The sequence below is a fragment of the Grus americana genome, chromosome 1 (genome assembly GCF_028858705.1).
Source record: "Grus americana isolate bGruAme1 chromosome 1, bGruAme1.mat, whole genome shotgun sequence".
In the NCBI taxonomy this organism is placed as follows: domain Eukaryota; kingdom Metazoa; phylum Chordata; class Aves; order Gruiformes; family Gruidae; genus Grus; species Grus americana.
Genome location: NC_072852.1, coordinates 81658998 through 81684177, shown reverse-complemented (window position 1 = coordinate 81684177; position 25180 = coordinate 81658998). Strand labels below are relative to the sequence as shown.

At 38.1% G+C, this 25180-nt stretch overlaps 1 protein-coding gene across 1 annotated transcript; it reads right to left on the bottom strand.

Moving 5' to 3' along the window:
- Positions 1 to 4176: 4176 nt before the first annotated feature.
- MRPS35 (mitochondrial ribosomal protein S35) lies at positions 4177 to 24893 on the bottom strand. Its single transcript, XM_054837478.1, has 8 exons — positions 24685 to 24893; positions 22803 to 22846; positions 21457 to 21624; positions 20995 to 21055; positions 18397 to 18536; positions 15566 to 15675; positions 13196 to 13265; positions 4177 to 4683 (listed from the first exon to the last, which is right to left on the bottom strand). The coding sequence occupies exons 1-8, from the start codon at positions 24836 to 24838 to the stop codon at positions 4417 to 4419; spliced, it is 1014 nt and encodes a 337-aa protein (XP_054693453.1). The 5' UTR covers positions 24839 to 24893; the 3' UTR covers positions 4177 to 4416.
- Between the last annotated feature and the right edge of the window lie 287 nt (positions 24894 to 25180).

Here is a 25180-nt window from a genome sequence, read left to right as displayed (position 1 = left end):
AGATCATGTTTTGAGAGTCTTCTTGGCATATAGAGTTTGTTGGCATATAGAGAAAAAAATAGGCAGTAGCAGGACAATTTTATTACAGACTAGGAGAGTCACAAGAAAATAAATACATGCATTTTAAGTATGAGGGAAAAGAAGAAATGTGTAGAAAGATGGTTTGTCTAGACAGCACTTCCCATTTTAGGCAACTGTCCCTTTATCCCTTAGTTGTGCTTGTAGCAATGCTATGCATGAAAACAAGGCAAAAAGTGTCAGCTCCAGTCAGGACTATAAATTAGTTCCCTGAAGACTATGAGCTTATCTGTAGGGGTTTACCAAGTCTTCACACACAGCCAGTCACATTCAGGTCACAGGGCTTGGTGAAGTTACAAGTAATTGTAACATCTACTCTCCTTGCCAAAGATTGAATTATGTCTCTGCACAGGCCTTCTTGTCTAATCTGAGCAAGAGATTACGCTTAGTGTCCAACAGCCATTCTTTAAAGGGCAAAAGTGCGACAGAACATAGACAAATGACCTCGAGAAACTATTTAGCAACACTTTGAATGTTTCACTTCAAACTCCTAGCACACTGTTTACTAAAGACATCTCATGCCAGTGATTACAGTAGTTTCTAGATGAAAAAAAATTAGCCAGAACACTGACAAAGCAAGTTCCAGTTTGACCAAGTGCTAGATCTCAACCTTTCTTTGGAATGTTTCTATGGCTGATAAAGGTTAGTCTCCTCAACAGCACCAGCAAAATTCTGCATCACAACTATTCCAGATGGCCAAGAACTTAATTCACATGAGTTTTTTTTCCATTGGAGACAGCTTATTTTTCCTTGCCGTAAGGAACTTAGTTTTCCAGTTTGCGGGGGCAAGTGTTTGGATTTGAAATGAGACATCTGCTACTTGGAGGTTAGAACAGCGACCGCAAAGAAGTACATATAGTAGCCTTCCTGCTCAAGTTTCAATTTGTGATGGAAAGGGTTGCCCGAGGTCAGGGCTGTCATGAACTAGCTCCGTATTCCTCTTGGCCAGTAAATACCAGTAAAAGAATTACCTATGGAGACAGCTAATGCCTCTAGATATTATGTGTGGTTTTTTGCTCCTCCTTCCTTTCAAATTTATGCACCAGGGTGCCTAGCCTGCTTCTATCTCCATTTCTATTTGAAAGTAATATGAGCACTTCCATGTAACAAGAATGTACATACATACAGGTATGTATAGAGGGATACATACCTTACAGTCATGCATTTACATTATAATGTACATGATACATTAATGACTACTGCTAATGATGTACTTATTACTGTGCTGTAGAGTTGCTTAACCTGTAAGTCTATTGCTCTAACTCTTCACAGTTTTTAAACTTCAGTGCAGGTTTCCAATGAGATGGTCTGCAAGAGTATATTACACAGAAAAAATGAAGATGTGCAGTTTAGTTCATAAAAACACATGCTATGTTATACATCATCATGGTTGGGAAGACTCCCACTGGAGTCAAGATCCCAGTGTTCTAGGTATTCTACATAATCATAGAGAAATACTGCCACCTTCAAACAAAAACAGTTTAGAGGGAGAAGCAGAAAAACAGGAAAAGAAACATCCAAGATGACAAAGAGCTCAAAATACAATCCAGGCTACCTTTGATCCAGTCCACTGCATTACACAAGTTCTGTACTGTAACATATAAACCATTAGTAAAGATCGCAAATGTAACTCTGAATTTTATATTACCTTTGATTCCAGCAGCTTGATTGGGCACTTACAGGATTATAAGTTTTTAATTTTGCTCACGTGTTTCTTAGCAAGGAGAGGAAGTGAAGACAACATTGAAAACCAGGGTTGAAGGTCAATCTTGCAGCTTTCTAAGGCCAGCTGGCCAAGTGTTCTATAGCCAGATAATAGGTCATTAAGCCAGATACTGCTGGAAAACTGGCATCTTTGACAATTTCTGATGCTAAGCGTTGGATGTAGTTGGGGAACGCAGTGAATTAGTCCCAACATTGTTCTTGGTCAGTAGGTATAATCTACTGTTGGTAGAAACATTTGAATGTGCTGGCACTTAGAAGATTGCCACCTTTTATCCTGTCTGTATTTCTTCAAACATTTATGGAATGTATATAAGCTTGGCTTGAACACTTCAGAGGGAACTCTAGAAGCCTGTGCGTTTTAGGTTTTCCATGAATTAGCTGTGAAACTAATGAAATGCTAATACAATCAAATGAAAAATCCATTTCCCTTGCTGTGCTGTTCTACCAGCCATTATTATTAGTAAAGTCAAATTCTTATTTTAACTACAGCTTTCATACAGAGTTCTGCTTAAATCCATTTAAAGGCCACGAAGAGCAAACCAAAATTGAACCATGCTCTGCTGCAGGGAGGATTTTATCAGGTGCTCGTATGTCCTGGGAACATAAGGACAACTTTATGGAGAAAAGCAAGCTTATGGGGTTTTGGATTTCTTAAAACATTTAAGGGCATTACTCATGACAATCTGGTACAAGACATGCCATTGCAAAACAGTAGTTAGTTACATATGCTTGCTAATATGCCAGTCCTTATGCAAGCACTGACAAAGCTAATTAAGGAAACAAATTTCTCTTGTGTACATTCTAGAACCAAACCGCCTTTGGAATAAAGCCAGGCACAACTCCACCATCCGTACCATTCTCTGAGTCAAACTGCAGTTACTTCCTCAGTAATTTTGGTTTCATGGCTGTTCAAAAAAGATTAGGAACTACACAGAATGTATTCTTTGAAATGACAATTTTAAACATTACCCTCATTATCCCTGAATAATGGAACAACCTCGTAAAAGCTAAAACTTTCCCCATACTAAGCTTCTGCTAAAACTTCACATTAATACAAATCTAAAAGGACGGACCACTAAATAACCAAGTTGGTAAGTGCAAAATTGGGATTACAGGATGAGCATTTTCAATCTAAGCAACAGCTCTGGTAAGTTCTCATAGGAAGTAAAACTCAGGAAGCATTAAACTCAGTCTTCCGCCATATGAAAACAATTTCTATCTAAGAATAATCCTTCCAAAACTGACAATGTTTTGGAAATGGGAATACATATACTCTTTGACTGTATGTAAACACAAAACAAACAATGATAAATCCTAGCAGTGAGTGAGTCAAGCCACACAGAACACTGCAGAAATAAATTCCCTTCAGTTTTCAATGCCCTTATTCTTATGCTGTTTCCTCTCAACAAGTTGCTGGCAGGGCCACATGCTATGTTCATTACAGTTATGCAGAATTCTTAAGTTTGATGAATAAAAACTCCCTCTGCCCCTTCTAGAAAATGAAGGCTTTCCCTCTAAGCTGAAATCTTAGTAAGCCAGGAAGGTACACTAAAAGCAAGAATAGAGTTATTTATGTCCTTTCAAGCTGAAATTTTTGGTTTTTTCTTAATCATGGGAGGGCAATAAAAGTTGTCTGTGATGCCAGTGTTTCAAATCAATTCCTTTCAAATAAATACAAATTACCAAATACAGGATAAACACAGATATCTCTTTCTCTGTGCTTTACAGCAGTAAGCTGGATGCTACAACTGTTTTGCTTTTTTTCTTGAAGGGCATAGGTACATTCAAGAGAGACAACTCCACAGGCCTCAGGTACCAAGACTTGTCCATTCCTATTTAAGCTATATACTCACCTCACTACTTGCCAGGTCTCACTTTCAGCAACTCACATCATTCTTCCTTTCTTACGTACTTCGGTATCCTGTCAATAACTGCTAGCTCACCTTTCCACTACCATCCCATTTTCTACCTTATTTTATTCCGTCATTTTAGAGACAGGAATTTCTACTTCGGGTATTTGTTAGCCCTCACGATGACAAGTGAGAGAACCTCACACTGCTGAGTGTGCTTCCTCAAAAAGCTTCCTCTCCAAAAGCTACTTTGGCAACATTATTTTATTTTACAGATAGGGAGTACAGACAGAGGAAAAATCTGAGTGACATTTGACAAGCATTTAGAAAGTTTAGAGCTCTTAACTTTCAGACTCTTGATTAATGGCACCAGAAGCCTAAGTCGCTTCATTGTTTTTGACACTGTTGCTCTAAGTTATATGCCAAAAGAAGTTGTATAAGAAGTCAGAATGTGATTAAGCAGAGGACTGAACCAGGATCTCCCAAGTTAAGAAAGCACAGAATAGAACATTCAAGTCACCAATACAACTCAAAACATACTTTATTCCAAAAACAAGATTCATGGACAGGAAAATTATGATTACAAGAAAATCCAGTGGTAAAGAAAAATCTGATTAGTATTGAAATTAACTCATCAAATTTCCTATTTTTGGTTAAGGTTCTGAATAATTATATATCCATATCATACAGAAATATTAACATAGTAGTTTAATGTTTCCATAATAATGAGGTGTACCTGCAGAGTCTGCTCTCACAGTAATGCTTATATATTCAATAGTTTCTTCACAGATTCTTTATACTGAGACATATTTTTTTCTGTTTCACCTTCATTTTTAAGTGCAATTACAGAGTTCCTGTAATTCTTAACTACTTCACATGCAAGAAGCTCTTCCTTAGTTACATTACTGACATTCTCTGAGGCTTTTATTCGAAGTAATGTATCCAAGGCATTTTTCTGAGAGCAGCTATTTTCCCAGGTATACTCTTCCATGTCTTCCTCAGACTTCTCGCTCTCCCACGTCTCAGTTTTCTGAAAGAAAATATACATCCTCTTAAAAACTACTCAAGACTGAAACAATGTTACAATAATTTGAAGAAACTTCTCTCTTATACCAATTCACTTTAAAAATTACATTTGTCAATGGAAGATATTTCCCCTCCTCTAAAGTAAAAGGCTCATAACACAAGCCTCAGAGTTTTTTATGTGCAGAATGAGTTTCTTTCCTCCCACTTATCAAGTTCTTTATGTATCTGGCAGATATAACTAGACAAGTCAGAATGGGAAAAAAGCTTATGGACTATACATAATGAATAACAAAAAACCTTGTGAAAGTAGTAATTTTAAATAACCCTAAATGCTCAAGCTTTGGAAGTAGCCACCTAGCTATTATGTCCCTAGCATATGATTTTGGTATGTTTACATTGGCTATAAGACACGAAAGTGAGACAGCTCATACCAAGTAACCTATGATGAGAGACAGCAATCCTTCACAATTAAAACAGTTACCAAATGGTGACTCATAAGGAAAAGCACCACCAATTAATCCATTTCCTCTTCCTGCAAAACAAGTTGCTCCCCAAAAGAATCTCTATCCACAAGGTGCTAAATTTTACCTAGTGTTATAAGATTAGACAGGATCAAAAGTTGAACACAGAGTCATCATCCCAGTGCCTGTCAATACTTGGCTTGTGCAGTTGTTCTTTATAAATTTTGTCTTTGAACATTTCTCCGATTCAGCAGGCCTTCCTCTAGCTTCACAGACTGTTTAAGAGTATTTCAAATGTTACAAATCTGCTATTTTTGCATATTTAATGTTTATTGTACTTTGGTAAATATGCTTTGTAGCTATATTTGTATTTTTATATATTGTAGACTGTATATTTATTTGTGTATTTATAATTTAGTACTTTACTGATGTAAACAATATCTCATTATTTAAACATTAATTAGTAATAAAACATTATTTCAACTATGTAAGAATCACAATTTAAACTATGTTTTATTGTTGGTGGTCATGCTTTTCTTAAAATTGTTGTAGAAATCCTGCCTAAATAAAACTTATATGTCTCTGGGAGTAAGTTCAAAGAAACATTATAGTTAAGCATTTACATCATATGGATTATACAGAATTTTTTTTTTTTTTAATCCCTTGCCAGAAAGAGCTCTTCAGTAAATTTTTAGCTATGCTATGCAAAATTCAAATACAGCTGGCAATCACAGGAGGGTTGGGTTTTTTTGTTTTTCTGGGGAGGGATGGTGGGGAGTGAGTCTTGTTGGTTTAATTTATTCTGTCCATTAGTCAACAAGGTTACTGCAGTCAAACCACAATATTTAATAGCCTTTAATTAAGATCCAAGATTATTTCCCCCACCCCCAACCTGGTGTGCTTGGGTCTGTCTATCTGAATTTAAAAATACTTCAACAAATGCTGCATCCTGTATCTGATAAATGGAATCTCTTGGTTTTTAAATCTTTGAGTCCAAATGTTTAGCCAGAAACAGTGATTAACACTGCTAAAAGGCTCATATGACTGACATTAAAACCTGGACACAATACAACACAGAAGTAAAAAAAGAGCCTCATTCAACTTCGGGGGGGGGAGGGGGGGGCGGGGGGAGGAAACCCCTGACATAGTGTAGCCTGTATTGCTAAAAGAGTAGTGGAACAAGTGGGTATAGTAAAGTATCCCATGTATATCTGAATAATACTGCTATTCAATGTGGAGATTCACATAGTTTTAAATTAACAACATCATCCTGTTCTACATATCCCTTGTTTATCAGCATATGGGCTATCCAAGACATTTTTTCCTGAACTCCAGAATTTTTAAAGTAAAAACTTCTCTCACAGGGATAGGGTTTCTCAAGAGTAAGGGAATATGGGTATCGCCCCTGGTCACTCCCTGGACCAAACTCATGTTTGAAGTTCAAACAAAAGATCATTGTGAGACTTTTAAACACCTTCAAGTTACAGCAGAGAAAACAAAACTAATTACAGTTATTACATTTATCTCTTCAGGAAAATCCTTCTCTGCACACATTAACTTACAGGATTTTGGAGATGCATGCTGATAAAAAGAGTAAGATCTCCCTATCTCTTTTGAGCGACACAGAACAAGAAGGTTTATAAGGAGGCCAAAGAAACTTTTAAGTATTTCTTTCTTGGAATCCTTCCCAGCAGAATGGTGTGTCAAAATGGATTTTAAAATAAAATCTGACTTCAAGGGGGGAGGTAGGCAGGAAGGAATTTGACAGTAGGGGGAGATTTCAAAATGCATTCCTCAGCCCTGCTACAAGAGGCCAGTATCCATTGCTGCAATGCTGGTGGCCATGCCTCAAAATGAAAAGTTATCCTACTGTACACAGGTCCAGACATACATCACAAACAGGAAACTGAACAGAAACCAGATTTTTGCGAACTGACTGTATTGAGTGAAACTTAAATACCTTTCCAACGAGATTTACTGCAACAGAAAAAGTGAATCTGGAATTCTGTTTTCATTTGAAAAATGAAATGGTACAAGTGTTGCAGTCTCAGTTTAAAAGTATTATGAAGAAAACTGAGACAATGAAAGAAACTTAAAAAATGAGGTCTTCATCACGCAAAAATGTTGTTAGTTGATTGTTTTTGTCCCCCACAAATTTAAAACGTTAGTAAACACTACAGTGTCTTACAAATGAGAATAAACCCATTTTAACCCTACAAACCATGTGTCATAACATCTTGAGTGTTCAGAACATGACGTTAAAATATACTTTTGAAACTTAAGTAGCCAAAGACCTGCTTCGGTTTCAAAAATGGACTCATACACTTTCACATATTTTAGGTTGAATTACAAGGTAAACTCCTACTATTTTACTATTAGTAAAATTCTGTTACTAAGTTCTACTGGTACAACCTGAAGTGATAAAAGTTATGCTTATTTGTAATGGCTTAAAATGACTGTAGATAAAAAACCCAATACAATAAAAGTACTGAGGTCTAGAGAAAAGCTATGCAATGGATTTTAGGACTATGACCAATGGTTATGTAAAAAACATTTATTCAGTTGCATGCATACACAGACTCCCCACCCCACCAGTGCCTTGCAATTGAATACTTTACTTAAAAAGGAATGAAAAAAACAATGTGGGACACTGTCCTCAGATTAATTCAAACTACACAGCTTTCGGGTTCATAGATAAATTTTAGTTAAGCTTCCAGTGTCACTCTGTCCATTCTGCAGTTTTTTCCTTTCCTCACCTTTCTACTTTAAATTTCCTGGCCTTCCATTTCAAGTACTATTAACATCTACAATGCAAAGAAATGCACCTAGAAGACACTTTGGCTATTACTGTACATATTTCTACTTATCCCTGCTTCAATATTCCTTCCTCATTATTATTGTTTTTAAGTCTTGAATCTTTTTTTATCAGACTCCTGTAACTACACTACTAGAAAAAACGAGAGTTCAAGTGTACAGCATTACTGTTATTCTTAGTATGTCAGATTAGACCTTTTACTTTAAAAAATACACTGGAAGAATAGAAAATTCAAGGGCAACTTTTCACTAATCTTTCAAGACTTCAGCTGTGTAATGCAGAATGATATCCTCCACTCTCCACCATCTTGCATTTGTGTATGTTGAAAGCGACATGGAATTGGAGCAAGGAAAATTACTGCACCTTTTTATAGTCTTGACTGGTTTAAAACAACTGTAAGTTATTTCCTTCTCACTATCTTTTTCAGATTCCTCCCCTTTATAATGACTGGAAAATTAACTTCCTGCTCCACCTGTTTCTCCTTCCTGCTTTCAACTCATAACAGAACCTTACTTTTTAGTGATAAACTATTAATCTGAGCCAAATGTGAAGAAATCAGTTTATGATCTTTTTAACCACATGAGGGCAGCAAACTCTTACTCTTTAAAAATCACTTGCTACCATAAAAATACATTCAGGTTTAGAGCAATGTTACAGCAGTCAAGAAGTACCATCATTTAAAGGTAAAGCAGAAATACAACTGATTGAGCTGCTGTTTAACAATCTACCTAATACATCTCACCCTTTCATTGACCAATTCAATGCAGGCACGATCCTGGGGGATAATATGAAATGAATCAAAGAAAAAGTCCAAAAAGGTAAGTTCAGTTCTTACCAGACGGTGCAAATCAGGTAGCTACTGAATACATTCAAAAAGCTAATGAAACAGAAATATTTGATTAATAAGCTGAAAACTATTAAACTGGAAGCAAAAGATCTCCAAGTATTTTAAAACTTAAGAATGTGCATTTATTTTCTTAAGTTTTAAAATCTGAATGCTTTAAAGATAACTGAACTCATGGGCCTGATATCCATCCACATTTATCAAAACTAAGGTGCCAGCTCCATCAGTCTGAGATCTTAAGGTACACCTCTTGCTTCTCATGCATCTGTAAGTAACAAAGACTACAACTAAAGTGAGTTCTCAATTAGATTTAGGCAGCCTCATTAGCCAACCTGTTTCAAATAGGTTGAACCAAGAACACAATATGCAGAGCCCTAATTAATACCACTCCTACTGTTCAGATCCATCTCAAGAAACAGCACACTGTCTTACCAAGCAACTACTATCAATCCACCAATATGCTGCCAATATTCTGAAAAACTTCCCATAATTGTTCTGCTTTACAGTGTATATCATTTGAATCTGAATAGAGGATGGATCAAGAACCAGAGGATGAATTAATGTTTTTCCTTCTCTCCTCCTTCACTTCCTCTATTAAAACAAACAAGCACAATTTTTTTTTTCTGTCAGAAAATAACAAGCACTATAGATTCGCTTTGCCAAAAGCAAGGGTAGCATTATCCACTACAGGAATGCATTCTAGAGCATGAAAGAAAACCATCACATATCTATTTTAAATAAAGGGGGTTTATTTGTTTAAATACAAATCAAATACCAACTGGTAACACTGCACTGTGTTTTGGTAATTTCTAACAATCCTGAAAGGTCCTGAGTGCCCTCAGCTTTTGCAGAATTTTGCATGGTCAAGTCCACTGATGGGATTTCTGTGTGAACATGAGAAGACAGGAAAGACAGTACAGTTTCAAATGCAATACTATTTTTAACTACCCATTTGTAGGGTTGTGTAGCCCAAAGGCTACAGCAGTATCCCACTTCTCCTACGAGTAATCAAGCAGCTTCAGCTCTCTCTTCATTCCCAAGTCATGAATGTACCTTTCTGCGCTCCTGCCACCTTTATCAGCTTCTTCATCTTAACTCTTTATTCAGACCATCTATTAACAGTCTGATGATTGTTTTCCCCTGTCCCTCCTTCCCACAGTGTGGGAAACTGCTTCTTCCTCTAACACTCACAAAAAGAAAACAAAGCAGACATTCATTCATTCCTTCCACCAAAAAAAAAAAATTAAAAAAAAGTCAAGTAAAGTTGATCCTTCAATTCCTTTCCTTTTTCTTATTTCCCCATGCATTCAAAAAAATGTTCTTACACACGATTATAAAAACCACCCGAACTTCTCTGAAAGTGTCTCTACACCAGGTTCAATCCTCCAAACTACCTTCAAAGCCTTTCACAGTTAACCTATCACCATGCTTCCCTCCCTTCAGCTGTGGTACCTCTCAGAATCCAGTTTGCCAAATTTGATTTGGATAACCTTTTATTAATTTATTTAAAAGCAAATAAACTCTTCCCCATACTGCAATGCAAGAAAGAAATCCATTCTTAACAATTCGGAGCCTTGAGGCAGAGCAATACCTGTACCAATTGTTGGTAATCCCCTCCTCTTTCTATTTTGTCTGCACACACTTGTTGCATATTTCAACTGTGACTCCATTACAACAAAGATTCTTGCAAACTAATTCCACTAGAGCTCTCTAATTGCAATAGCAATAGAATTAGGGAGCTATGGCTGGATTCCCTGGGTTTTTATTGAAGCTGAGACTAGAAAAACATACAGGAAAATCTGTAATGCAGAGGCTACTGTTGACACACTGATAAATTATGTCTTCTAAGCATGCATACAGAGAGACAGACAAGCCAGAATTAAACTCTTCATACTACTTCAAGAGTAACTTTCTGCTGGAAATGCATCTCTACGCAAGGAGCTTTATAGCACATAGTTCACTGCATACCCAACAAATCCACAAAGAACTGCCATTCTTTTAAAAAGGCTTCAGATTCCTAAACTACTTGGATTATACAGTTATGCCATGTTTAGAGAGATAGTAGGTAAAGTTTTCAGGATTGAGGGAAAAATTTACATGCAGCCGACTTTCCCTTCATGTAGCAAGAATGGAACACTGTCCTCATCTTTTTATTGAATTCCATCATGCACATGCATGAAAACACTCTGCTAGGAAAATCATCAAATCTTGCAATTAATTCTGTAAATAGCATTGACGTTACTGTTCTACATGGAAGGCCAATCCCCATCCATCCCCCTCCAATATTAAAATTTGTACAAATCTAAATAAACCATATATTGTTTGCTTATGGTTTACAAAATGTATGCAAACTATCTTTCAGCAAGTTGTTAAAAGGCATTACCACTGACCACAAAAAACCCAAACAAAAAACCCACAAAACAAAACACACCACACAAAATAAAAAAACCCACGTCTCAGGAGACCATTAATTTTTCATGGAAATCAAAGACAATTACAACTGACTGATGAACTCATCAAATATTAACATGGAAGTTGAAAGGTAATAAAAGGGCAAGAGACTTGTACATATTCAATACACACTGAACACTCACGTAGCAATATCGTATAGCCCTGTCTTCCATCGCTAAGTAATGCTAGAGCAAAAGATGTGGTGTTCGTCTGCAATTAATAAAGCGAGCAGTGTCTAGCTCTCTTGTCATTGCTTAATAGTGGAAACTGATCTGTCATTAATTTAAGATTTGTAATGCTGCTGGGGTGAAAAATATTGATGTGTACAAAGCACTTGAAACATGAAATAAGTTTATCTTTTAAGATGTTAGTATAAGCTGAATTTAATTTGATGCACTCTGCCTTGAAGGATATGTTTTGTAATTGTAACTTCCAGTGAAAGGGAAATACACCTCATGCTCCTTATTATGTTTTTTATATCATCACTGCAATGATCAAAATCAAGAACACTAAAATTCATAAAAATGCTAAATATGGAGATTTAATTTAAAGACTATATAACAACTGAAAACAGTAAGCACGAATTTTTGTAGCTAATCAGCTACAACTTATTCAAAAGAGTACATCTATGGAAATATACTGATAATGGTGGCTTTCCCTGTCTGTCTCAAACAATGTGACTAATATGTTACATTTAAATAAAGTTAACCAAAACATAACCATGAGTTTTCAACAATAATTTCATTTCAGACTGCCACCTTGTTTTCTGTAAAAAAAATGGCTGTAAAGTTGTTAAAGGCAATACTTATAACCAACATGATTAACCACAAAAATAGAGACAAGTCTGAAGAATTCACTGTAAAAGAAAGATTTATGGTCTAAAAATATCTTATATTTACAGGACTACTTAAGAATTGTAGCACATTATCAATAAATTGGAATAGTATCTTTAATATATTTACATTGGATATTTCACATGTATAACCATTGAACAAAACCAACTACTGGGAAAAACTCCAAATACACTATATCCTGAACAATTATAGAAAAGTTTACATTACACTTGCTTTGTTAGAAATATTTATCTAAGGAGTTATGATAACTGTATATTTTTTCAGGACACTAGTTCTGATGCAATGAAATCCTAAAACTAACAGAAGGTGGGGAGGATGTCCCTTCTCCGAGCAAAGGGGAGCTCAGAAAAGCAGCCTAACTCCTCACTCATCCAGCTTGAAGCAAGACCTGTGAGAGAGCACTTAAGAAACAGAATACTTCCAAATTAAAGCCATGGTTTACTGCAGCCCAGGAAGAGCCCAAGAAAAGACGGATTCTAAGTAACAGATAAGAGCTTGGAATCAGGCAAAATGCAGATACTGTGCTGTATGTTAGTTTTTATAGCTTTAAAGCCAGTAACACACCCCTCTGCTTTTTTTGAATATACTTGTTTTCATCTTCTAACATGGTCACTGTTAAAAAAGCATAGATAACAAGTGATAATCACAGAGTACACCATTTCTAGGGATGCACTCAATTCATGCTTGCATATTGTGCATAGGCAGCCCAACATGCTGCCAAACTAAAGATACGTTTAGGAATCCTGAGAATTAAGGTGTCTTCTGCTAGGCTCAGGGTCAGTTTTAGGCTTGTTGTTGTGAGAAACAAAGTATTGGGAAAGAATCTCTTATTAAGGTCAAAAACTAGAGAAATTCTGAAAAAAGGCAAACTATGTATACAAACAACAGAATAGCACTTGCTAAGTTAGAGAAATGCACTCTAAGTTGACTGGGGAATTAAGATTCAAACATAAGCAACTTAACTTGGTTGTTTTTGAAAAAAAGCAAGGTGGAAGAAGAAAAGAATCTAAGATAATTTACTTTAAGCTGCACACAGTCTTGGAATATTTTATAAAGTTACAAGAGAGCATGCATTATTCACAATTGCTTACCCAAGATTCATGGTACAAAACTGTGAGAAGATGTATGCCATAATCATAGTTCTGTCGTCTTAGTGGACACCTGAAAATACATAAACAAAGTTAGTTTTTTTGAAATCAGTGCATGTATGTAATATACTTTTGAACAAAATGTTAAGCTTACCATCAAAATTTCTAATTTGTAATGTGAGAAATCTTAGAGAAATGTGCGATTCACACACATTTCTGAATTACACGTAATCAAGAATAACATCAGGAACGCATGAGTGTTAAGAAGACAGAAGAATGGGCATCTGCAGTAGGAAAAATGTACAAAATGCAAGAATTCACAGATCTTCAGGAAACATTAAAAAATTCTTTGCCTTCTGTGCCAAAGTGGAATCCAACGTAGGCTGTCTGAATTCCCTTAAAATCTGATTTATTTTTTGCCCCCTAGACCTGAAGGGAGGAGGATGACTGGTGAAAACAGCCATGAAATACAGTTCAGAGCAGGACATCTAGCCAAAGATTTAAGAAGAAAAGTTTAAGTCAATGTAGCTGTAAGTCTGTCCTGGTTTCGGCAGGGATAGAGTTAATTTTCTTCCTAACAGCTGGTTAGTGCTGTGTTTTAGATTTAGGATGAGAATAATGTTGGTAACACACCAATATTTCAGTTGTTGCCAAGGAGTCAAGGACTTTTCAGCTTCTCACACTGGCCTGCCAACAAGAACGTAAAGGGTGCCCAAGAAGCTGGGAGGTGACATAGCCAGGACAGCTGACCCCAACTGACCAAAGGGATATTCCATACCATATGATGTCATGCTCCGCATATAACTGAGGGAGTTGGCCAGGAACAGGCAGCTCAGGAACTAGCTGAGCATCAGCTCTGGGTGGTAACCAACTGTGCTGTTCATCACCTGTTTTGTATATTCTTTTATCAGCATCATTAATATTCTCTCCCTTTTCTGTCCTACTAAACTGTCTACATGTCAACCCATGAGCTTCCCCTTTTTCTTTTCCATTCTCTTCCCCATCCCACTATGGGCAGGGAGTAAGCAAATGGCTGTGTGGTTGTGTTAGCTGCCTGCCAGGTTAAACCACGACAAAGTTAAAACAGGATCACCAGTAAAATTTGCTGGGATAAGACAGTCCTGCAAAAACTGTATTTCTTAAAACTAGTCATCAAAACCTTCTGCTGAGAATTTGATGACATTAATCTCTTCCTCATGCTGATCAACCATAATATCCCATCTTTCTCACACTTACCTCTTCCTGCAGGCTTCTTCATCCCCCTTTTCGATGCAGAACAAACTGAATCATGTGAGACTACATCTGAGACACTCTAAAAAATACTCATCTGAATGACTATGTACTATGACTATTCCAGCAAATAAACTTCAAAAAGGACTCAAGCTTTTGAGTTATTTCTTAATGAAAGAGCCTCAGTTTAAAAGTAATCTAAATGCCAGCCTGGAAAATCCTGTATTAAAGAAATGGATACTGGTCAGAGCTTGGGCCTTAGAATTTACTAAAAATAAAGTGAAATATCAACAGGCACATTAAGAGTTTCTTCTGGAACACAGCATAAGACCATTCACAGATGGTGAGAGGGTAAGCTCCTTTCAGCTATCCTAATGTTTTAGCCACAAAATAAGTCTTGCTAGGGAAATGAAACTGCTGGTTGGACAAGTAGTCCCAGTAAACTACCAGGTTTCCAAGTCTAGTTGAAAAAGATACGCACAATTTTATCCATTTTGTATTTATTTTATGTAGAATAAAACAGTGTATCATACCAAAGGACAGGAAATTTAAGAGGGGAAAAACAATTCTAATAAAAACATGCAGACAGAAAAGACTACCAATAATGTTTTTCACTGAAAGCTGCTGTGAATTAAGGTGTATTGCGAATTTAGGAATACATGTATTCTCTTAAAAGCTTCAGAATTCAACACAGAAAATGGACTTCTCCAATGCAGCCTTCTGAACATAACTTTAAATAACTACAGCGATTTGTTTATATCTAGAAAAATCAAAACATTTAGAAATGTCTGGTCACCAATGCCATTCTTCTTGCCTGAAACTCTTCAGATCATTGTTAAAACTAACAGAACCCATGGGTTCTGTTGGCAAACATGACAACTATGTTAAAATAACATTTGAGACTTCTAAATACAGAGCACCGATAACTAACAATATTTAAGAAATATTACCTTTGACTTTATGTGATTTGTCAATTACAATTTTAACAGTTAGGAACTGGAGTACTGGTGTGTTTAAGTCATATTTCAGCCTTGAAAATAAAATAATTTACCAAGACAGTAATAGATATTATTGGAAGACACCCAGCCCCTTCCATACTGTGACTATTGCTACAGGCATTTTTTTTCCTTCTTGTAACCGTACCTGTCTGTTGTAATTGTCAGCATATCAGTATCCTTACAGTACCGCTCTCCCACAAGTTTAATAAGCTTCTTCTTCGCATGCTCATCCAAATTCAGGTTAGAAAGTTTAACCTTTATGTACAAGAGAAAACACCTTTAATTACTTGGATAAATCCGATCTCTGCACCCTGAAAATACTTTGAGATAGTCAGGTATATCTTTTATCAAGAACTAAAAGGACAGCTCTTAAGTATGCATTTGCAGAATTTCTTCTGATTGTATCACATGTCAGAAGTCTTAAAACAAGGCAAATATAATCTGAATATTCAAACAATAACTTTCTGGCAAGCATACAATTGCTAGTGTACGTCAGCACTTTATGACCATGGATATCTAAACTTAATGGGATACTCCAGCCCAGACGTCCAGCATTAGCTTGCTTGAACCAACAATGCAAAACAAATTGAGTAGTACTTTTTGCACTGTCTTAAAAGGATGGCATTATCATAGCTGTGTCATGCTGCCTTCATACAGTATGATCATCTGAAATTTAGTTAAGACAGCTGATTTTGTTCCACGACTTGCTTTTCCTATAAAAACAAACAAACAAGCTATCTAGTCTGTTGCCTATATTACAGTATCACAAAAAATATATTGTTCTTACCAATCCAAAGTCACTTTAAAGTGCAAAATATTTGTATGGTTACTTGCTACTTGGGATAGCAATTGGACAGCTTATTGTTAGCTGGAATGCTGCAGACTATTTTATTTTGAATTTTAGAAAAGTTAGAGGTCCACAAAAACCAGCAGTTGATTTTAAAAAAGGTCTCAATTTACACCTGTAGTACTATGTTGTCTGGCACAACATGGCCAATTCCACTTGGGAATAGACTAGGATAAATTTAATGACAAGAAATATTGGCATTAGGCTACAAGAGATGAAAAATTAGTATCTCCAGTATGATACGTGGTAGAAAAAATGCATCATTTTTATATTAATATTAAAAAGGTTTAACTTTTAAACAATATTTAAAAGAGGAAATCTCATCAAGATCCACCCGAGTTTATCATAGTCTGTAACACAAAGCACAGTAAATGCTCTCTCATTGATAGAAACTCAACCACTATCTGACCCAGTGCCATCTGCTTTCACCTTGAAATCCTTCTCTTTCCCCTCGCTAGGCAGATTTTGTTGTCAGATGATTAATCAGAAGATTAATCAGAGAAAGAATTTATTAATGAAGTCTGGGATCAGAACACCAGTAACTGTAAAAGCATATGGATAGCTGTTCCATTTTTGTCTCCCACTCCAATCCCTCCTTTTTTTAATATACATGCATAATACATATTCACATAATGCCTTACAAGTACCAAAGCCAGTTAACATTAATGGACAGATTTAGACAGGATAATACAGACATGCTTACTTGTGTATCATTTTGAATTATCCTCTCCACTGCAGCATAGCCAATCCCTAGTCCAACATCTTGTAGAGTCTCAACAGCCACATTTAACAGAAGACATTTATATCTGGTAATGCTTTATATGATTTAGAAAGCAAGGAATTTACAATACACTCACCATCTGTTGTTTTTAATGGGAAGAAATTCAAGGCTGTTTGAGCAGCTGAGCTCTTGCGCCTACCTGTGACACCATGCCCAGCACTGACCTGCAAATGGCAGCATTACTCCATCGAGACAAGTGAATATGGGAGCAAGGAGGGGCCAATGTGTGCCTCCTCTGCACACATTCACAACCCAGCATGAAGTCAGGGGGCTCTATTCTCACAGTTACACTCCATCTCCTTTTATTTCTAATGCACACAAATTTGTGAAAACTTGCTCTTGACCATGGATCTGAATTAGGAGTCAAAAGGCTAACCTCTAGTGTGCACTAACTGCAAGGGGATGGTAAAAGTTACTGCTAACAGTGGTGTGAAATGTGTATTTAAGCCACTGACAAACCAAATTAAATTTCAGCCCAGAAGTTTTTACAACATAAAGTGGTGACTCCTACAGACAAAATGAACTACTACTGTTCAAAGTTGCCATGATTAGGTGTTGTATAGGTGTTATGAGTATGTGGTATCATGCAGTATTCTAACTGCTACGCTGACAGAGTTAGAACACAACTATCGCTCACTCCAATGCTGCTGCTGCTCAAGACAGGCTCAAATCTCATCTGAAAAGGCATGTTCAAAAGCCACAGCCCAATCCTAACTTTACTACCACAAGGACAGGCAAGCACTGGAACAGGTTGTCCAGAGAGGCTGTGCAGTCTCCAGCCCTGAAGGTTTTCAAGACCCAAGTGGGTAAAGTCCCAAGTAACCTGGTCTGATCCCATATCTACTTTTAGCAGAAGGTCAGACTGGAAAACTCCTGAGCTCCCTTCCAACCTCAAGTATACCATATCAGAAGGCTGCTGCTCCTACTGCATACACACTAATGCTTGGAGGCCTGCCAACTCAATACTTAATAGTAGCATCACATTCATATGACACATCTTTCAATACCTGTGCACTTCTAGGGTCTATAAATGAGCAATAAGAGAGTCTAAGGAAGACACTGAGCACAAAGGCACTTACAGCCTTTTCTATAAGTAGATTCTTCAGAAGGTACACTATTTGGTTTATATTAGAGCTTAGTCTTCATTTATAAGTACATATCCATAATCATACAACCTCAGTTCTAACATGCTGCAATACACTTAAGGAAATTCACTGCTTTTTATTCAGACGCTAAGTAAACCATTTCCCTCATTTCCTTACAACATATCATACTTGCACATGTTTTGAAAAGAAAGTCAAGCATTTGGCTTTTGAAACAAAGGCTGTTTATCAAAAATACTACTTACTCTTAAAGTCACCACTCTTGCTTTGGGATTACGAATAGATGTCCCTGCAGAAACATAATCTACCGTTTCAATTTCAATAGGAAAATGCTGTTCGCACTTCTCGTCACTGTCCAAAGCACTCGGCCACTCAGTGCAGAAATCTGTATAATAAAGAGAAAACACTCCAAGTAATATTTGTTGTTTTGCAATATATCTTTTAAAAAGTACTATTTCTAGAAACCATACTCATTTAGGTAAGTCTAGCAGGGTCTCTGCTAGACTTGCTCCAGTATTTCAATGCCTTTCTTTGTACCAGGTTTCCCGAGCAAGGATTCAGTACTTCAGATGCAGTCTCGCAATTGCCAAATAGAACCATAGAATGGTTTGGGTTGGAAAGGGCCTTCAAAGTTTGCCTAGTCCAACCACCCTGCCATGGGCAGGAACATCTTTCACTAGATCAGGCTGCCGAAAGCCCTGTCCAACCTGATCTTGAACACTTCCCGTGATGGGGCATCCACAGCTTCTTTGGGCAACCTCTTCCAGAGCCTCACCACCCCCATCGTAAAAAAATGTCTTCCTTATGTCCAATCTAAGTATCTACCCTCTTCCAGCTTAAAACCATTGTCTTTTTGTCCAGTCACTACAAGCCTCAGTGAAAAGTCTCTCCTTGCCTTTCTTACAAGCCCCCTTTATATACTGAAAGGCAACAATAAGGTCCTCCCAGAGCCTTCTCTTCTCCAGGCTGAACAATCCCAACTTTCTCAGCCTCTCTTCACAGGAGAGGTATCCCAGCCCTCTCATCATTTGTGTGGCCCTCCTCTAACAGGTCCATGTCTGCCTTGTACTAGGGACCCCAGAACTGGACGCAATACTCAATAGAGGAAAAAGAATCAACTTCCTGAATGTGGTGGCTACACTCTTGTTAATACAACCCAGAATGCAGTTAGTCTTCCTTGCCACAAGGGCACACTGCTGACTCACGTTCAGCTTTCAAATGCCCACCAGGCTCCACATGGCGTTTTCTGCAAAGCTCTTCTAGCTGTTTGTCCCCACACACACTTATACTACTGCATGGGTTGTTCAATGCCAGACGCAGGACTTTGCAGTTGCCTTTGTTTAACTTCATGAGGGTCCTTGCAGCAGATTTTTTTTTCCTGCCTGTTGACATCCCTCTGAATGGCAGCTGTGCTCTCCAGTGTATCACTTATTCTCCCCCCAATCCATTATTATCTGAACACCTGCTGAGGTTGTGCTCTCTACCATTATTCAGCATATTTTGGCATGCTTGGAAATGGCTTCCAGGAAATACGGTGAGGCTAACTGCCCTGCAATTCCCTGCATCTTCTTTCTTGCCCTTCTTGAAGATGGTCAGGCAAAAATCTCCTCTTCCTCATGGGTAGTCTTAACCTGCTTCCACTTTTTGTGTACTTCCTTTTTGCATCTCACTCAGGAGTTCCCTGCACACCCATGCTGTCCTTCTGCCATACTTGCTTAACTTCCTGGACACTGGAACAGACCATTCTTGCTCTTATAAGAAGGCTGAACTTAAACATCCGCTAGCTCTAGTGGGCCACTTTACTCCCAGGGAGGTCCCCCATGAGATCTGCCAAGCAGATTCCTGAATAAACCAAAATCATTCTCCTGAAGTCCAGACTGTAGTTCCACTGTCTGTCTTGCTCACTTCTCTCAGGATTTTAAACACCACAGTTTCATGACCAGTTATCAAGGATGTCCCTAAGCTTCACATACTTGACCAGTTCTTCCTTGTTTCTGAATAAGAAATCCAACAGAGCATGTCTCCTAGTCAACTCATCAATCAACTGCATCAAGAAATTGCTTTCAATACACTATTGCGTTCCTCACTTCTCTCAAGATCTTAACTCCAAGATCATCTTCTCACAACCAAGGCTGCCATCGACCTTGACATCTCAACCACTTCTTTCACACCTATGAGTAGCATGTGCAACACAGCACATTCTCATAGAGAGTTTGTCCAGCACCTGCATCAAAAAATTGTCTGCAACACAGTCCAGAAGTCTCCCAGATTGCTTCCATCCCATCCTGTTATCCTTTCAGCAAATGTTGGGATGTCTGCAGTTCCCCATGAAAATTAAAGCTTGCAGTTGTGAGGCTTTTTTCAGCTGTTCACTTCCTCTTCTCAACCAGGCAGTGTGTGGCAGATGCCCACTAACACATCTTTTTTGGCTTCTCCTCTGATCCTGACTCTCAAATTCTTAACCAGCTTGCTATGCATTTCATTGCAGAGTTCTGCATCTGAGCTGTTCTTCTGGGTATAGGTCAGCTCCTCTTCCACATCATCCCTGCCTGTACCTCAAACATACAAGCTTTCACTCTGCATTTCTGTGTAAAATTAAAGTCTTACTGGTGTGCTGAAAACCTCCTAAGACATACACACCTACCACCTGCATGATTCAATGCAGCAACAAGAAAGCATACAATACTAGCCAAAGCCAGAAAAATAACCAGCTTCACAGATGGACCACGTCTCACCTTCTACTTCATCATACACAGTTAGATTTTGCGTTGTCTTAAAACTCTGAGATGTTTTTTAAAAACAGAAAAAAGAAAAAACCCAACAAAACAAAAAAAAACCCTCACCTTTAAGAGCTGCACAGTGTTTCTTAATTGCAGGAGGAGTAAGATGCAAAAAATTGGGAATCTGAAACAGACATATTAAGAGTTACCAAAATAATAGCTTTTTGTCTGTTCACAAATAAAGAGATATTACTGAAATCTGATTACACTTTTCACATTTGTTAAGGTAGCTCAATATGCTTAATAAAATATTTGGATAAGAAAACTCAAGTCCGATTCAGCAGAAGATTGAAGTTAAGCCCCATTACAAAACTCACGGGCATGATAATCCTAAAAAAGTTTCCTGATTTGGTTCATTTGTTCCTTACATTTGTATTTGTTACCATTTAGTTTAGAAATTAAATAGAATATTATCCTATTTAATAATAGAAAACAGTATCCAATACAAATATTCCAATCAGAGCAATGCAGTCTTAGCGAACAATAATTTTAAAAGTTACCACACACCAATGGAATGCATCTTACCTTTATAAGTTCTAAGTTGCCTTCTTTTGGTGGAGGTACTCCTCTCTTCACTGGGTAACCCATTCGAATTGGGAGAGGCACAGAGGCAGGTTTAAACGCAGCTGCTGTTGGATAAACGCTGGTCCAGTCCTGATCAACAGCCATCTTCTCAGTTCTGGGAGGTGCATGCTAATAAATTGAAAATTATAGAAGTCTGATGCTGTTTTGGGAGCACACACACAAAGTTATTTCAGGAATAAATTCCCAAAGCTAGACATTTCAAGATACTTTTACATCAAATGTTAGTGCTCATGTGTAAAGGAATTTTTAAAAGATAGCCTCTCAAAGCTTAGGTAGCAAGCGCTTCCTAATCTTCAACTGCATTTTATTTCAGAAATGCTTACAAAGAAGACCATATCATCTTTCTGTGTTGTGATAAATCAGCAGGGGGAGAAGGGGAATCAAACCAGCGTTTAATTGCAAACTCAATTTCCTGAAGTGCCCAAGCATTCGGTGAAGGTAAGAAAGTGAGCTTTAAAATTCTGAAAGTCTGAACAAGTTCATATTAAAAGAAATAGATATTAACAAATCTGGAATGCCTTGTACAAAAATTCCAGTATAGGAACGATACCTGACCGTATTGCAGAAATAGCTTATTTCCTTTAATAACTAATCAAGGTTCCAGTAAAATGCTCTTAAACTCAAACATTCAAGTCACTGTTTCTTTCCCAAAAAACTTAATTTTTAATTTAGAAGGGTTGAAGACAAGTGGATATACACAGTCAGCTAGTCTGACTGCTTTGGTGTATCATTGAATCTGCTCTTGGAATTTAAACGAACAAAAAATTAAAGGACACATTTACTATTTACTTTAAAACTGAGAACAGATACTGCTTTTGAAATTTATGTGTGGAATAAATAAGAAAACTCTCAGTAATTAAATGCTCAGACATCAGTTTTATTTCTACTGTGCACGACCAACTCCGCTTATGCACAATATGGGATTTTTTTTAATTACATCAGAAAATAACCACCTCAAATCCTTGAAACCCATGCTGAAAACAACATGAAAATGTCTGGTTTTATTTTAAATGCAACTTTAATTTGCTTTTAAGGCTTGCAGTACACAGTGGCAATACAAGCTAATTGTTTGCTTGTTACTGTTAATGCTTTTGCCTTTATGAGAACACAGACAAAACAGCTGGGAGGTGAAAGAAGTTAGGTACTGGTTCTGGAATTTAGTCACAGTGGACTGTTTCATCAGGCTTTGAATGCAGAAGGGGTTCCTGGACAAACCATTAAGACACATAGTTTAGAAAACTTTTTCAAACACCTCTAAGTTAACTGCAAATAGGCTCAGTACTTACTGATCTTATGAACTGTGGTGTCCTGCCTCTTCTCCTTGATGAGGCTGAAAGAAAAAGAAACATTTTTCAATACAAACTTTTATACAGGGTTTGTAGGTTGTTTGTGGTTGGTTTTTTTGGGGCATGGGAGCATAATCCTGTATGCTTTTTATTTTCCAAGGACAATATACACTAATACTTCCTAATCTTCATGTGGAAGAACACGAAGATCAGACACTCCTACTGCAGACTGCTCATTTATTTTTTGAAACTTGAGATTTACAAAAAAGGTTGGAAACTATTTCATCTAGGTCTATCCTAGAAACACGTTAATAATTTAGTGGTTACATGCCTAAATGCATTTTGCTAGCATCATATATTCTGGCTTGATGCAGGAGGAAAGAAAAATTAAATGAGAGAAAGGACACTTTTGCTTTCATAACTGTGCTTCCTTTTTCTCTTTTCGACACAGTTGTTAAGTCACAATCATTCTCCAACAGCAGTACAAGACAGCTAAACTTAACAGTTCACTGTTACCAAAAGGAGAATTACATGGCTCCAGCCCTTCTCCCTGAGAGTACATTTTTACACCCTCTTCTGTGCCAATCTCAAGCTCACCTAACCTCTGTATAAACAGTTAGCACATTGAATTGTTTTTCTTCTTGAGCTGGAGATAGGGACCAAACTGATGGGTTTGTATTCTGCCATTTTACCATGTTGATCTGACTTACTGAGCAGTTCCAGAAAAGCTGCAACAGAAAGTGAAAGATTTTACTCCTTTTTAGCAGGCCTGAGCCACCATTTGGTTCAACTTTTTAACCAACTGATTTCAGTTTGAGCTCTAGTGAGGGACTCGTAGGGAAGCATGAAGATACCAAACACCACTAGATTTTCAATCTAAACAGAAATCTTCATTTTCTTGTCTTCATTTTCTCCCCCCAAACTTTAAATTAATCACTTGTACTTCCCCCTCCAAAAAACCCACCCCAATGTGTCCTTTGTAATACTCAGAAAAATGAAGGTCAATCTGATTAAATGTATTTTTTAGTGTCCTGTTTGGGCTTGTGTTTGTTTATTCGTTTGTTTTTTAAGTTTAATACACTGTCACCATATTACAATACAGTATAAATTTAAGAAAAACCACCTGAATGGGATTTAGGAGTGGATGTTTGTGTTCTTTTTGCCTCATTAATCTGTCTTAGAACCCTACCCCACATAAGCTTCAGAAAAACTCGTGAATTTCACAGTTCTTTTGTTTTCCTTATCTAGGTATTGTATGGCTCCAATTCTGTTCTTCTTTTTTTTACTATATAAAAATTTAAACTGAATAATACATATGGGCCTCTGCAACAGCTAACATACAGTATTCTTTTATCCCTGGACCTGCCACTTTTGTGGTGCTTTAGAAAAAGACACGCTTCAAGGGAAGCGAGCAAGCGGCTGCACAGTGCTCAGCTGCCAGCTGGGGCTAAACCACGATAAGCACGATATCAAATGTTTAATATGAGTAAAGATCCTTTAGCAAACGATGAAAGTCTCATTTGGAACACCTAGACCACCCAATGCACTGCAGGTCCACTGTAATCCTGAGCTGAAAATATGTCCAGCAAGCACCAATTTGCTCACTTGTTTCTTCAGACTATTTACAGTATTTGCCCTGCCAAAATTTGTAACTTTTACCATAAACTTTTTTTTTTTTAACAAAAGCTCTCCAGCAAATACTTGCAAACAAAACGTCTTTTTTCAGAGCCACCTGCAACCAGGAAGGGAGAAGGGACACGGGCCTGAGCTCCCCGCCCGCCCTGCGGGCCCCGCCAGCCCGGAGCCAGGCGCAGCCCCGGCCCTCCGCCCCTGCTCGGCTACATCCCCGCCACCACCACAGGTTAGGCCGGGCCACTCTCACCTTCCCTCTGCTGGCCTTCCGTGCTGTTCAGCGCAGGCACGGAGGAATACGCCGCACTCCCAAAGAGAGGGGCGACCACGACCCTCCCGCAGCACCGGGAGAGCACGGCCCAGTAACCCGCACCAGCCAGCGCCGCCCCACCGACGAGCGCCATCTTCTGAACCTGCCGCGCGCAGTCTCCCCTCAGCTAGCCTCCTAGCAGGACGGAAGCCGGCTCAGGCCAAGCCAGTTGAAAAGGCGAATCGTTGCAGTTCCCCGCCCTCAAAGAGGGCAGGCGAGGGGAGGTGCAGAGCTGACTGAGGTGCCTGAGGCGGGATGAAGCTCTGGCAGTGATCTTAGTGCCCCTGGGAGGTGGGTGGAGGGCGAGAGAGGAGTGGCGTAGGGTCTTGCTCCGAAAGTGCCTTGCTCCTGCGGCCGCCATCTTAGCATGTCTAACTCCTGCGCGGGCCTTGGGGCCGTAGCTGGAGGAGTGGGATGGGATGGAGGTTTCTGCTGG